Genomic DNA, 14,248 nt, shown 5'->3' with positions numbered 1-14,248 from the left:
AGCAGGTTCTGGAAGCTGGAGCTTGTGCCCAAGGCTCAGCACTCCTCCCTAGACAGTGAGCTCACCAGGAGTTCTGCAGGAACTGTTTTGCAGGAAAACATCATGCTTGTACTTCCATGTGTATTTAGTGACCGAAATGCATCTGAAACACTGGACTATCGAGTAATTATTAAATTAACCTTAAAATGTAAGGGCCAGACAATTCTTTGGTTTCATTGTTATAGGAAAAAGTGGTATTTTGGTTTCTACTGAATCAGCAGTTCAGAGAGGCAATTATGATCATTGATAATTTCCCTCAATTTCTTTTCCTTTTATCACCCAAGTTGACTTTCTATGCTACCTTTTATTTTTATTATTATTTGTATTATAGTTGACACATATTATGCTAGTTTCAGGTATATAACATGGTGATTCAACATTTATATTCCTTATAATATGATCACAATAAATCTAGTAACCGGTCACCATAGATAGTTATTACAGTAATATTGACTATTTTCCTCATGCTGTACATTACATTCCTATGACTTTAAAAAAATGTATTTTTATTGATTTCGGAGAGGGAAGAGAGAGGGAGAGAGAGATAGAAACATCAGTGATGAGAGAGGATCATTCATTGGCTGCCTCCTGCACGCCCCCCCCATTGGGAATCGAGCCCACAACCCGGGCATGTGCCCTTGACCGGAGTTGAACCCAGGACCCTTTAGTCCGCAGGCCAATGCTCTATCCACAGAGCCAAACTGGCCAGGACCTATGACTTTTTTTTTTAATAACTGAAGGTTTGTATCCTGTTCTCTGTATCTATGAGTCTGTTTCTGTTTTGTTTTATTTGTTCATTTGTTTTGTTTCTTAAATTCCACATATAAGTGTAATCACATGATATTTCTATATCTGTCTGACTTATTTTACATATGCCCTCTAGGTCCATCCACATTGTTGTAAATTGCAAGATCTCATTGTGTTTTTACTTTTTATTGATTTTTAGAAAGAGAGGAAGGGAGGAGAGAGAAAGATGAAAGAGAAACATCGAAGAGAGAGAAAGAGATGAGAGAGAAACATCAATCAGTTGTCTCCTATATGCACCCTGGCTGGGGATTGAACCCAAAACCTAGGTAACCGTATGTGCCCTGATTGGGAATCGAACCCATGTCCTTCTGGTGTAAGGGACAGCGCTCCAACCAACTGAGCCTCACTGGTCAGGGCAAGATCTCATTCTTTTTTTTTTTTTTTTAAGATCTTATTCTTTATGCTGCCTTCTACATTAATGATTTCTCCAAGCTCTTGAAAAAAACAAAACAAATTAGCTTGATCCTTGAAAGAGTGGTAAATAAGTCAGCCAGGACAGCCATTACAAGTGCAGCAATATTTTGCAACAAGCATTCTCTCAAGGTACTCAAAGGTTGCTTATTTTACTAACATGTGAGTTATCTCTACTTGTTTCTGACAAGGATTAAAAGATAAAAACCTTTCCAAAATTTCCCATTACTGAGTAAGCTATTTTCCGGCCACCGGAGTCTTTTGGGGAGGGAGGAGGAAGATTATCAATCATGTGGAGTTGATTCTAAAAGTGCAGCTTGTCTCCCAGCAACGGGTGCATCTGCAAAGGCGAGTAGGGGTGAAAGAGAACTTTGTTTTGCGGTTTACTTATATAATCCTTATATCAAGTGAAATACATTTCTGTCTTATTTATGTAAAAAGGAATAAAGTGAAAAAAAGCTGCTTCTCAGTGTGCTTTATTGAAGTGTTCCATGCAGGTAGACGTGTCTCAGTGGGGTTGCTGTGAGATAGGGCAGCAAGGGGCTTGCTAGCTCTAATTTATAAGAAAATGTTCCAAAGGACTGGCACGTTTAATTATCAGAGTAAAACGCCCTACAATTTTATTAATTATATTTTTGGCAACAGTACTTATTTCTTAGAAATAGAGACATTCACTTGATTTGGATTTGAAAATATTTTTTAAAAATTTGTTTTTTGTTCACACTTTGAGTGAGCCACCATCTTTGATTCTCCTGCTGTAAAAGACTAAAAAAATTAGGACTGTCGAATGCTACCGAGCCTAATCCACTTACCCTGCGGAATGCATTTCTAGAATTGGCAGTCTCTGAACATTGTGCCATACTGAGACTAAATGTGCAGCCAGCCAAAACATTTAAGTGACATACCACAGTGCAAAATGCGTGCATATGTGTTTGTGAGGGAGATGTTCCACTGTCGGAAGCCAGCCTCGGGGAGACCTTTCCCCTGGCCGGACACTGGGAAATTGCCACTAAGCAGGAGTCATTTTTCAAACAGTGGCTGAGCGGCTTCCTGGCATTTTGGTGGTAATTTCATGTTTGAATAACATGCCAATGTCCTGCTTAAATGCCAAGAAAACAAGCTACGAAACCACAAATGTGTCCTATCTTTTTCCATTTGGTGCATCCCAGCAAAAACAGAACAACATTATCAGAACATATGTGGAGTGTCTAAAAGCCAGCAACAGCTCAATAATAAGCGGGTGTGAAGTCAAGGCATATTGCCCTCTTCCCTTTATGAAAAAGGGGTTTGAGTGCCCCACCCGTTCTCAATTCAGTTGCCCAGTCCTCTCCCTGCCCTCCTTTCTTAACTGTGTTCAAAGAGCTGTATTTCCACACATAACGGCTTCAACATTTTCTATGGTTTGTTCTTTCCTCTTTTAATTTTAGACCTTTGCGTGCCCTTCCTGCTCATTCCTCCTTCTTCCCTTGGGTTTCTTTCCTTTTGTTCCTATTCCCTGCACCCACCTTGCCTCCAACCCCCACTGTCCTCTTCTCATAGTTTTTAGTTGAGTAGCACTGTTGATTTTCTCATGAGCTCCCCTAGTTGACATTCTTCTTTACACCTAATCCATCATGTGGATCTAAAGGGAATAGGGCAGATGGGTGGCTGATCATTCCTGATTAGCCCACAAATTGGATGTTCCATTATCTCTAATGTAATTAAGATAAGCTGGGGGCGGCATGGTAAGGGAACAGAATTTTAATGTTGGGCCATTCCTTTTTATTTGTGGCTTCTTATCACACTAATGATGAATGGAACCACAGTGCTGTTTATTCAGGTTGTAGAGTTGTTTCTAAATGAGAAGCTGGCATACCTCTCAGATCTATCCGAGGATTTGGGCCCAGAAAGCTGCAGTTTTCAGAGCACATCCTGTATTCAAGACCCAAGAGTTCTTGGCCCACAGGTGGGCAGCCTCATGAATGGAATGGTTAATCCCCACTTGTCACTCTGACCCTTACATGATGCTGGAGGTCTGCTTCCACCATCCTCATCAGCAGTATCTCTGGATGGTGTGTTGTCTGTTTTCTTCAGTTTCCTTTCCTACTCTGCCATTCTTGTCCTTGAGAAAAACTTTTGTGTACGTCCTGAGTTAGTGCCACAGCTTTGTCAGTGCCTCACTGGCTGTTGCGAGCTTGGAAAGCCTTGCCCCTGCCTTCTCATTTCTACACACCCTGGTCCTCATGCCTCATGGCCCTCCATTGTCCCTTGTTGAGAGAGGCTCAAGACTGAGGAGGTGGTTGGTCTGACCACTAAGTAGGAAGAATTTTAGAAGAAATTGAGATTCATTTGTACACTATTTCTAGATATCTTCTAGGGAAACCCCCTTTCTTGCCCCCACCTTTCTGTTCTAACATACTTCTCTCTATTCAAAATATATAGCTTTCACATATAAGTTCATTCATGTAACAAGAGAAAAAGATTGTTCTTTAACTACTTTTTCAGTCCAGGCTAACTGGTTGGAGTGGTCCATTCCGCCTGACTCTCTGAAGAAAACTTGGTGGGACACTGTTTTTAAAGTTTACGATAGTCATTTCTCCTTGTGTCTTCAGAATGCATATTAAAAAAGGGATCCATTGATAGATCAAGCTTGCAAGATGTGCCAGCCTTCTTCCTAGTTATTTTTGTGCACCTCTAGTGTGCTTCTTTTTCACATTTTAATATATATTGGTCCATAGTCAGACATCCCATTTGTGGGAAGAGTATATGTAATTTTTCTGACAGTTTTCCAAAGCTCACATATATGGTTATTATCAATATAAATATTCACATATATGGTTATTATCAATATAAATTATCTGCATTGCCAAAAATAAAGCAGGCTTTACTGATGCTCGTTCTCTCAGTGCGGCCTAATTGGATGCCAGTCTGATTGTAATCATATTGTAGATGAAATGGCTTTTTGAAAAGTGGGATTAAGTTGATAGAAACTTGCTCTATCAACTTAATATCCTATCTAATAATAGACAAATATGCAAATTGACCATGCCTCCGACACACCCACAAGCCACGCCCACCATCCAATCAGAGCGAGTATGCAAATTAACCCAAACCAATATGGCTACAGCCACAGAGAACAAGGTTTCCTAGGTAACAGAGAAAGCCAAGCTTTCTGCCAGCCCTTGCCAGGCCTAAGCCTCCACTCAAGCTACAAAGTTTCAATTATAGAAGGTAAACAAATTCAAACAAATGGCGGCAGAGTGGAGCTTGAGAGAGCAGGCCAGGGTTGCTGCTGGCAACAGGGGAAGCAAAGCTTTCCGCACACCCTTAAGGCAACAAAGTTTCAATTATAACCCCAACACAAATGGCTGCCGGCCTTGGAGGGAGCCCCTGGCTTGGCTCTGCTCCAGGCTACAAAGTTTCAATTGTAGAAGGAAAATACATTCCAGATACCAGGGCCTCCACTTGGGTTGCCAGGGGGTGTGGCCGGCCTGCAAACCACCACAGGCCCCTCGCTCAGGCCGCCCCACACCCCAAGGGAACCCCCACCCTGATCAGGGACACCCTTCAGGGCAAACCAGCTGACCCCCACCCCTGTACCAGGCCTCTATCCTATCTAATAAAAGAGTAATATGCAGATTGATCCTCACTGCAACACACAATATAGCTGCCCCCATGTGGTCAAAGATCCTGCCCCCATGTGGACACAAGATGGCCACCACAAGATGGTCAGCAGGAGAGGGCAGTTGGGAGGCACCCTGCCTGTAAGGGAGGGCAGTTGAGAGGGACCAAGCCTGCAAGGGAGGGCAGTTGGAGGTGATCAACCCTGCAGGAGAGGGCAGTTAGGGGTGACCAGGCCTGCAGAGGAGGGAAGTTGGGGGCAAACAGGCTGGCAGCAGAGTGGTTAGGGGGTGATCAGGCTGGCAGGCAGAAGCGGTTAGGGGCAATCAGGAAGGCAGGCAGGCAAGCAGTTGGGAGCCAGCAATCCTGGATTGTGAGAGGGATGTCCGACTGCCCCCTCAAGGGGTCCCAGATTGGAGAGGGTACAGGCTGGGCTGAGGGACAACCCCCCCCCCTCTGTGCACGAATTTCTTGCACCGGGCCTCTAGTTAAAGAATAATAGGCTACAAATGGTCATGATTCAGTATATCTCTATAAGTTGCTTTAATTTCCTCCTCAGAGGTTTTATTTTGTCTTCTTTCCCTCCCTCTTTTCCTTCCTTTCTTCTCTCTTCTGTTCCCTCTTTTCTTTTCCTTCTGGGTGCCTTTGTTTTGGTAACAACTGCAGTGTCAGCAGTAGACAGGAGTGAGGTTTCCCAGATATTTCAGTGGTGACTTGGAGTAGACAGGTAGGAAACCTCATCATAGAAGGCTCTGTTTTTCTTTTACTGGTTTGCTTCCTCCTATGAAAATCTGATTTTCTTTAAAAAATGAAGACACTTTTGTTTTTTCTGTTTTCTTATCTTAGATGCTTATTAAATCTTAAAGTAGCATTGATTTTATAATCCATCATTATTTTATGTCCTACAGAGAAAATAAACTGACATGCTGTCAGTTGTAATATGTAGCCTAATTTCAGAGGTTTTAAAAATATACAGGGTGAGGCAGAAGTTGGTTTACAGTTGTGGGTATGTGAAACAGAGTTTATTCTTATATTATTATTGTATTATTATATTATTTTCTACCCTACATTTGTCTTAATAAGCACATGAAAAGATATTCAACATCATTAATCATCAGGAAAATGCAAATTAAAACCATGATATATCACCTAACACCCATTTAGGGTGGCTACTATAAAAACAACAACACAATAGTAAGTATTGACAAGGATGTAAAGAAATTAGAACTCTACTCTGTGTACTATTGATAGGATTGTGAAATGGTACAGCCTTGATGGAAACAATCCCTCAAAAAAATTAAAACAGAATTACCATGTGATCCAGCATTTCCACTCTGGGTATATACCCCAAAGAATTGAAAGCAAGAACTTGAGATATTTGTATTCCTATGTTCATAGCAGCATTATTCATAATAACCTAAAGGTAGAAACAAGCGACTCAATTGCCTATGAGTAGATAAGTGGATAAACACATTATGGTATATACATACAAGGGAATATTATTATTTGGCCTAAAAAAGGAAGGGAATTCTGACACATGCTACAACATGGATGAATCTTGAAGACATTATGCTGAATGAAATAAGCCAGTCACAAAAAGGCAAATATTGTATGATTCCACTTCTGTGAAGTAGCTAGAGTAGTCAGAGTCATAGAGACAGAAGTAGAATGGTGGTTGCCAGGGGCTAGGGAGAAGAAGGAATGGAAAGTTACGGTTTACTGGGTGCAGAATTTCAGTTTTGCAAGGTGAAAAGAGTTCTGGAGATGGATGTGGTGATGGTTGCACAGCAGTGTGAATGTGCTCAGTACACTGACTATACTCAAAATGGTTAGGGTGGTAAATTTTGTTATGTGTATTTTATCACAAAAATTTTTATTGTGTTAGATTTGATAAAATGGTATATTGCAAACATGTGTCAGTGACCTCTTTAAGGGTAATTTTAAAATTTAATTGCTTTATCTCTACTTATGGACAGATGGTAGATCGGGGGGGGGGGGGTGGGAGGGCTTAATGGAAACCATATTCTTTGCTTTTTTCATTTGGGCCGCCTCTCCCTGCTCGTCTCTGACAGACCTTTGGCATGGCTGAGGAGTACCATCGAGAGTCAATGCTGGTCGAGTGGGAACAAGTGAAACAGCGAATTCTCCACACACTGCTGGCATCAGGAGAAGATGCTCTGGACTTTACTCAAGAAAGTGAGGTAGGTTGGGCCCAGAAGATGAAACACTGTTAATAAAAATGGGAGGTACCTCTGCTGATATGGCTCAGTGGTAGAGTATTGACTCATGAACCAGGAGGTCATGGTTCGATTTACGGTCAGGGCACATGCCTGGGTTGTGGGCTCAATCCCCAGTGGGGGGCATGTAGGAGGCAGCTGATCCATGATTCTCTCTCATCATTAATTGCATCTTTCTCTCCCTCTCTTCCCCCTTCCTCTCTCTGAAATCAATAAAAGCATATTAATAAATAAACTAATTATTATCTGCTGAAGACTCAAATATGCATCGTAGCCTTAAGCCCTAGACTCATTTATCTGATGGCTTCTTGGCTGTACATGGAAGTCTCAGAGCCATCTCAAGCTACACATGTACAAAACTGAGTCAAGATAGCAACCGCCCCCCATGTCCCTCCCAGCGCCAGCCTCTCTTCTCAGAGTTTATCATCTTTATAAATGGCAATTCCAGTTTTTCACTTGCTCCGATCAAAAACCGCAGATTGATTTTTGTCCTCTCCTTCCACCTTGTCTCTCGCACATGTTGGTAAATGCAGTCAACACTACTTTAAAACACACCTAGAATCCAACCACCTCCACTGTTAGCACTCTGATTCAGACCCCTGCCAGCTCCTGCTCAGATTATTGAACTTGCCTAACTGGTTGTTACAGTTAGCTATTGCCAGGTAACAAAGCACTCCAACCCATAGAGGCTGAAAACAAGCATTTAGCTTAGCTGGGTATTTCTGGCTCAGGATCTCTTGAGGCTGCTGCAAGGTATTGGCTGAGGCTGCACTCATTTCAAGGTTCAGTTCAGGACAGGTCCACTCCCACCCTCACTCACGTGGCTCTTGGCAAGCCTCAGGTCCTCTCCAACTCCTGGCTTAGGGACATCAGTGTCCTGTCATATAGGTCTCTCAGTTGTACTGCTCACAACACAACTCACTTTCCTTAGTGCAAGAGGGAGGGATCTGAGGGAGAGCTAAAATGCCCCCAATACAAAAACCAGTCTTCATGTATCTTAATCTTGAAAGCGATATTCTGTCTACCCCCTCTGTTCAAAGTCAGTCACTAAACCTGGCCTAAATCTAGTCAAGGAGAGAGGATTATACAAGGGCTGGAGTCCCAGGAGGTGGTGATTACTGGGGACCATCTTAGAGGTTGGCAACCACACTGGTCTCCCCACTTTTTCCCCTGCATAATCTCCACACGGCAGCCAGAGTAACGCTATTAAAACACAGGTTCGCTTGCGTCACTCCTCTGCTCACTTGGAGTGAAAGCCAGCATCTTCACCACGGCCTGTAAGTCCCTGCCAGACTCAGTCTTGTTGTCTCTCCAAGCTCCCCTCTGCTACTCTCCCCATTGCTCTCGCTGCTCCAGCCACATGAGCTCCTTACAGGTCCCTGAACAAACCTGGCAGGCTTGCTCCTGCCTCGGAGCCTTGGTGCTTCCTGTGGCTTCTGCCCAGAATGCTCTTCCCCCAGATAGCTGCACGGCTGTCTCCCTCTAATAGTTTTCCTTCAGATATTTACCCAGTGCCATTTCACTGGGGCCTTCCAAGGTCTTATTGTCTGGGACCCAAGCCAACCTCTTGCATTCAGCACCTCCTAAGTCCCCTGTCTTGCTTTATTTTTCTTTTTAGCACTTCCTCCCTTATACCATTGTATATGTTTTATGTCTTTTCATTGCTTGTTGTCTGTTTTTCTCCTTAGGATGTGTTGATTGATGGTAGTACTAGGTTGAGGGTTTTCTCTTCTTGAAAATCTAATTTTTAAAAATGGTAATGTAGCCGAAACCAGTTTGGCTCAGTGGATAGAGCGTCGGCCTGCGGACTCAAGGGTCCCAGGTTCGATTCCGGTCACGGGCATGTACCTTGGTTGCGGGCACATCCCCAGTAGGGAGTGTGCAAGAGGCAGCTGATCGATGTTTCTCTCTCATCGATGTTTCTAACTCTCTATCCCTCTCTCTTCCTCCCTGTAAAAAATCAATAAAATATATATATTTTTTAAAATGGCAATGTAGCCCAACTGGCATGGCTCAGTGGGTGAGCATCAATCTATGAACCAGGAGGTCACCGTTTGATTCCCAGTCAGGGCACACGCCCAGGTTGCTGGCTCCATCCCCAGCAGGGGGCGTGCAGGAGGCAGCCTATCAATGATTCTCTCTCATCATAGGTGTTTCTACCTCTCTTTCTCTTCTTTCCTTTCTGAAAGCAGTAAATATATATATACTAGAGGCCCGGTGCACGAAATTCGTGCACGGAGGGGGTCGTATCTCTCAGCCCAGCCTGTACCTTCTCCAATCTGGGACACCTCAAGGGATCAGGCCTAAACGGGCAGTTGGACATCCCTCTCACAATCCAGGACTGCTGGCTCCCAAATGCTCGCCTGCCTGGCTTCCTGATTGCTCCTAACCGCTTCTGCCTGCCAGCCTCATCACCCCCTAACTATTCCCCTGCCAGCCTGTTTGCCCCCAATTTCCCTCCTCTGCTGGCCCGGTCACCCCTAACTGCCCTTCCCTGCAGGGTTGATCACCTCCAACTGCCCTCCCTTGCAGGCCAGGTGCCTCCCAACTGCCCTCCCCTGCTGGCCATCTTGTGGTGGCCATCTTGTGTGCACATGGGGGCAGGACCTTTGACCACATGGGGGAAGCCATATTGTGTGTTGGAGTGATGGTCAATCTGCATATTACTCTTTTATTAAATAGGATAGAGGCCTGGTACAGGAGTGTGGGCCAGCTGGTTTGCCCTGAAGGGTGTCCTGAATCAGGGTGGGGGTTCCCTTGGGGCGTGGGGTGGCCTGAGCAAGGGGCCAGTGGTGGTTTGCAGGCTGGCCACGCCCCCTAGCAACCCAAGCGGAGGCCCTGGTATCTGGAATTTATTCTCCTTCTACAATTGAAACTTTGTAGCCTGGAGCAGAGCCAAGCCTCCTGCATGCTCCACATTCGGCAGCCATTTCTGTTTGGGTTAATTCACCTTCTATAATTGAAACTTTGTAGCCTTAAGCGGAGGCCGGGTCCTGGCCAGGGTGTGCGGAAAGCTTTGCTTTCTCCATGGCCACGGGCAACCCTGGCCTGGTCTCTCCAGCTCCGTGGCTGCCGCCATTCTGTTTGAATTTGTTTGCCTTCTATAATTGAAACTTTGTAGCTTGAGTGGAGGCTTAGGCCTGGCAAAGGCATACGGAAAGCTTGGCTTCCTCTGTTGCCTGGGAAACCTTGCTCTCTGTGGCTGTAGCCATCTTGGTTGGGTTTATTTGCATACTCACCCTGATTGGCTGGTGGGCATGGCTTGGGCATATCGAAGGTGCGGTCAATTTGCATATTACCCTTTTATTAGGTAGGATACTTCAGTTCTTGAATCATATAAATACACTGCCTTTTAAATAAATAAATATATATATGTGTATATATACACACACACATTTATTTATTTATTTATTTACTTACTTATTTATTTATTTATTTAAAAGGCAGTGTATTTATATGATTCAAGAACTGAAGTATCCTGTTCCCAAAAGCCTATTCCCTCCCTTTTTGCCTCTTCCAGAGGCAGTCACTATTAATACTTTCTTGTGCATCTTTCCAATGTTTCTTTATAAAATACAAGTATATGAGACTGTATATCTTATCCCCCCCTCCTTCTTACACAAAGTTAGCTTACTGTATGCTCTGTTCTGTATCTTGCTTGTTTCTCTTAATATATTCTAGAGACCTTTCCTGAGATGGATTTTGCGGCTATATGTTGGGATCAGTAGGAAGAATGTCTTGCTTGATTAGTGATGTCTGCCCTGTGCTGGGACACTGACTTGATTAGTGATGTCTGCCCTGTGCTGGGACACTGTGGCTAGATTGGTGAGTGATGTCTGCCCTGTGCTGGGACACTGTGGCTTGTTTAGTGATGTCTGCCCTGTGCTGAGACACTGTGGCTAGATTAGTGATGTCTGCCCTGTGCTGGGACACTGTGGCTTGATTAGTGATGTCTGCCCTGTGCTGGGACACTGTGGCTTGATTAGTGATGTCTGCCCTGTGCTGGGACACTATTCCTTGATTAGTGATGTCTGCCCTGTGCTGAGACACTGTGGCTAGATTAGTGATGTCTGCCCTGTGCTGAGACACTGTGGCTAGATTAGTGATGTCTGCCCTGTGCTGAGACACTGTGGCTTGATTAGTGATGTCTGCCCTGTGCTGGGACACTGTGGCTAGATTAGTGATGTCTGCCCTGTGCTGGGACACTATTCCTTGATTAGTGATGTCTGCCCTGTGCTGGGACACTGTGGCTTGATTAGTGATGTCTGCCCTGTGCTGGGACACTGTGGCTTGATTAGTGATGTCTGCCCTGTGCTGGGACACTATTCCTTGATTAGTGATGTCTGCCCTGTGCTGAGACACTGTGGCTAGATTAGTGATGTCTGCCCTGTGCTGGGACACTATTCCTTGATTAGTGATGTCTGCCCTGTGCTGGGACACTGTGGCTTGATTAGTGATGTCTGTCCTGTGCTGGGACACTGTGGCTAGATTAGTGATGTCTGCCCTGTGCTGGGACACTATTCCTTGATTAGTGATGTCTGCCCTGTGCTGGGACACTGTGGCTAGATTGGTGAGTGATGTCTGCCCTGTGCTGGGACACTGTGGCTTGTTTAGTGATGTCTGCCCTGTGCTGAGACACTGTGGCTAGATTAGTGATGTCTGCCCTGTGCTGGGACACTGTGGCTTGATTAGTGATGTCTGCCCTGTGCTGGGACACTGTGGCTTGATTAGTGATGTCTGCCCTGTGCTGGGACACTGTGGCTTGATTAGTGATGTCTGCCCTGTGCTGGGACACTATTCCTTGATTAGTGATGTCTGCCCTGTGCTGGGACACTGTGGCTTGATTAGTGATGTCTGCCCTGTGCTGGGACACTGTGGCTTGATTAGTGATGTCTGCCCTGTGCTGGGACACTGTGGCTTGCCACACATTTGCTGCTCTGTTGTGGGGAGAGCACAGCCCTGGGTTCAAATTCTAGCTTCACCACTGACCTTGTCCAAGTTATTTAACCAAGTTATTTAACCCTGCAGACCTTCAGTGTCTTCACTGGTGAAATGTGATTATTGGGAAGATTAGTGATAACCTGACCCATAATGGCCATCCCATACTATATTTTGTAAAAAGCAGTTTCAGATAATTTAGAAGTGCAGATTAAAAATTATAATGTTATGAAAATTATAGTGTTAAACATTTCAAATATTTTTACCAATGCTTCTTGATAAGTTATTTTTCCCAACGTTGTTTTATGGTTAGCTAGCATTCTTCTCCCACAAGAGCTAGGATAGCTGGGGCTCAGAGAGATGTGTAATATGCTGGTGAGACCCAGGATTGTCTCCTTTTACACCATGTTCTGTTGAAGTCTGGGTCGAGGATGGGTAGCTTGACAGTTTGTCATGCCTGCAGGATAACTTCACACATCCCATATCTACAAATTTACTCCTGATTTAAAAACCAGTTTTTCTATTAAGTTAGCCCCCAAATAAAAAGGAGCTAAAGTCATTTGTCTTAGGAAATTACTCCTTAGGGCTCTATTCACATATCTTAGACTCAGAGACGTCAAGACTCTGATCAGAGTCTTTGGAAGAAAGAACTAATGTCCAAAGCTCTTGATCAGCCTAATGTTTCTTTCTCAATTTCTTGTGAGTCTAGGCAGATAAGTAGAATAGCTCATGGTTTTATAAACTTCATTTTTTAAAATAGTGTTAGTAGGTTGTGGCCTGTATTGGGATTTGGAAGTAATTATAAGCTGTTAATGAGATGTTCTTTCTTGATTGTTCTTCTCTTAAAAATAGACTAGTCTATTTAGCAGACTCTTCTTCCCTGCCCTCGAGTCCCCTTGGGAAGGGAGTTACCAGCACTTGCTGTTCTCTGTGATGCCTAGCAGAGTAGGTGGGTTGGCTGTAAAAGCCAGTGAATGGTGTGGTGGCTTTCTCTCCAGGTTATCCAGAAAATTGCCACTTTATGAACCCCTGTGGGTTTTATTGTTTGTTGCTGTTGTTTTGAACTTTTTTCCTAAAGTACAATGTGTCCAGAAAAGCCCACATCCTAAGAATACAACTCAGTGAATGATCACATGGAACACACCCAGATGGAGAAACAGGACATTACTAGCACCCAGAGTCCTCCTCGTTTATACGCCTTTTCAGTTACTACCCCCACTGCCTCCCGCAGGGGAACCACTGCTGGGACTTCTAACATCACAGATTAACTAGAGGCCCAGTGCACAAAATTGGTGCACAGATAGAGTCCCTAGGCCTGGCCGGCGATCAGGGCCAATCAGGGCCAATCAGGGCCTTCTGGCTGCCGGCCAGGGCCTCCCTTCATTCCACACTGCCCCTTGGTGGTCAGTACACATCATAGTGAGCAATTGGTTTCCTGGCCGAACTCCCTTGGGGACAATTTGCTTATTAGGCATATATATATATGTATATATATATATATATAGCCTGTTTTTGAACTTTATGTAAATGGACTCATACAATATGTACTCCTGTTTCTGCTTAACATTCTATATATCATTGTAAGCCATTCATTCTCATGGCTGAACAGTGTAACTGCAATCTGTGTATCCATTCTGGTGTTGATGGACATTTGGATAGTTCCCAGTTTGGGGCTTTTATAAATAGCGCTGTTGTGAACATTTTGTCCTTTTAAATTTAACCATTCTGGTGGATATGTGGAACCATGTGTTTTTTTACAGGCTTTTTCCATGTAATTTTCTTCAAAGTAATGGAAAGGCAATATTATCTTCACTTGGGCAGGCATTTTCTCTACCCTCTTACAGGAACCCACATAGTGTGAAGCCAGAGTCAGCATTTGAAATCCAGGTTCTCTCTAGAAGAACTCACTGTGGGAAGGAACGTAGGGCATGCATAAAGCCCTAGTTATTAATTGGTGAGCTCTACACTGTTAAGTTTATTTAATCATTTTAATAGGACCTGCTCTTTTTTAAGTGTTTATTGTCCGGGAAAAGGTTGTTGGAATCCACAGAGTCATTAGTTAGAAAGGAGACTTCCAGTCATTTTGAGCTGACCTTACGTTTGGAGGAAAATGTTCAAATTTAGGTAGTGTAATATAGAGAGAGGCTTGAGGCTATTTTTTTTTTTAAGCAAAAATGAACCAGGATATGGTGGTTCCTGAGAAATTTCCCCCGAAG

At 44.0% G+C, this 14,248-nt stretch overlaps 1 protein-coding gene across 2 annotated transcripts in view; it reads left to right on the top strand.

The window, feature by feature from the left end:
* The window catches only part of NUP93 (nucleoporin 93), a 94,582-nt gene that overhangs the window by 57,356 nt on the left and 22,978 nt on the right, over positions 1–14,248 (top strand). For both annotated transcript variants that reach the window (XM_054710021.1, XM_054710020.1), the window contains exon 5: positions 6,930–7,058. In XM_054710021.1, the coding sequence (XP_054565996.1) occupies positions 6,930–7,058 (129 nt within the window). The remainder of the gene's footprint in view (positions 1–6,929; positions 7,059–14,248) is intronic.

Source organism: Eptesicus fuscus, chromosome 21 (genome assembly GCF_027574615.1).
Source record: "Eptesicus fuscus isolate TK198812 chromosome 21, DD_ASM_mEF_20220401, whole genome shotgun sequence".
NCBI lineage: Eukaryota > Metazoa > Chordata > Mammalia > Chiroptera > Vespertilionidae > Eptesicus > Eptesicus fuscus.
The sequence above is the reverse complement of the archived record's forward strand: the minus strand, read 5'-3'. Positions and strand labels throughout refer to the sequence as shown.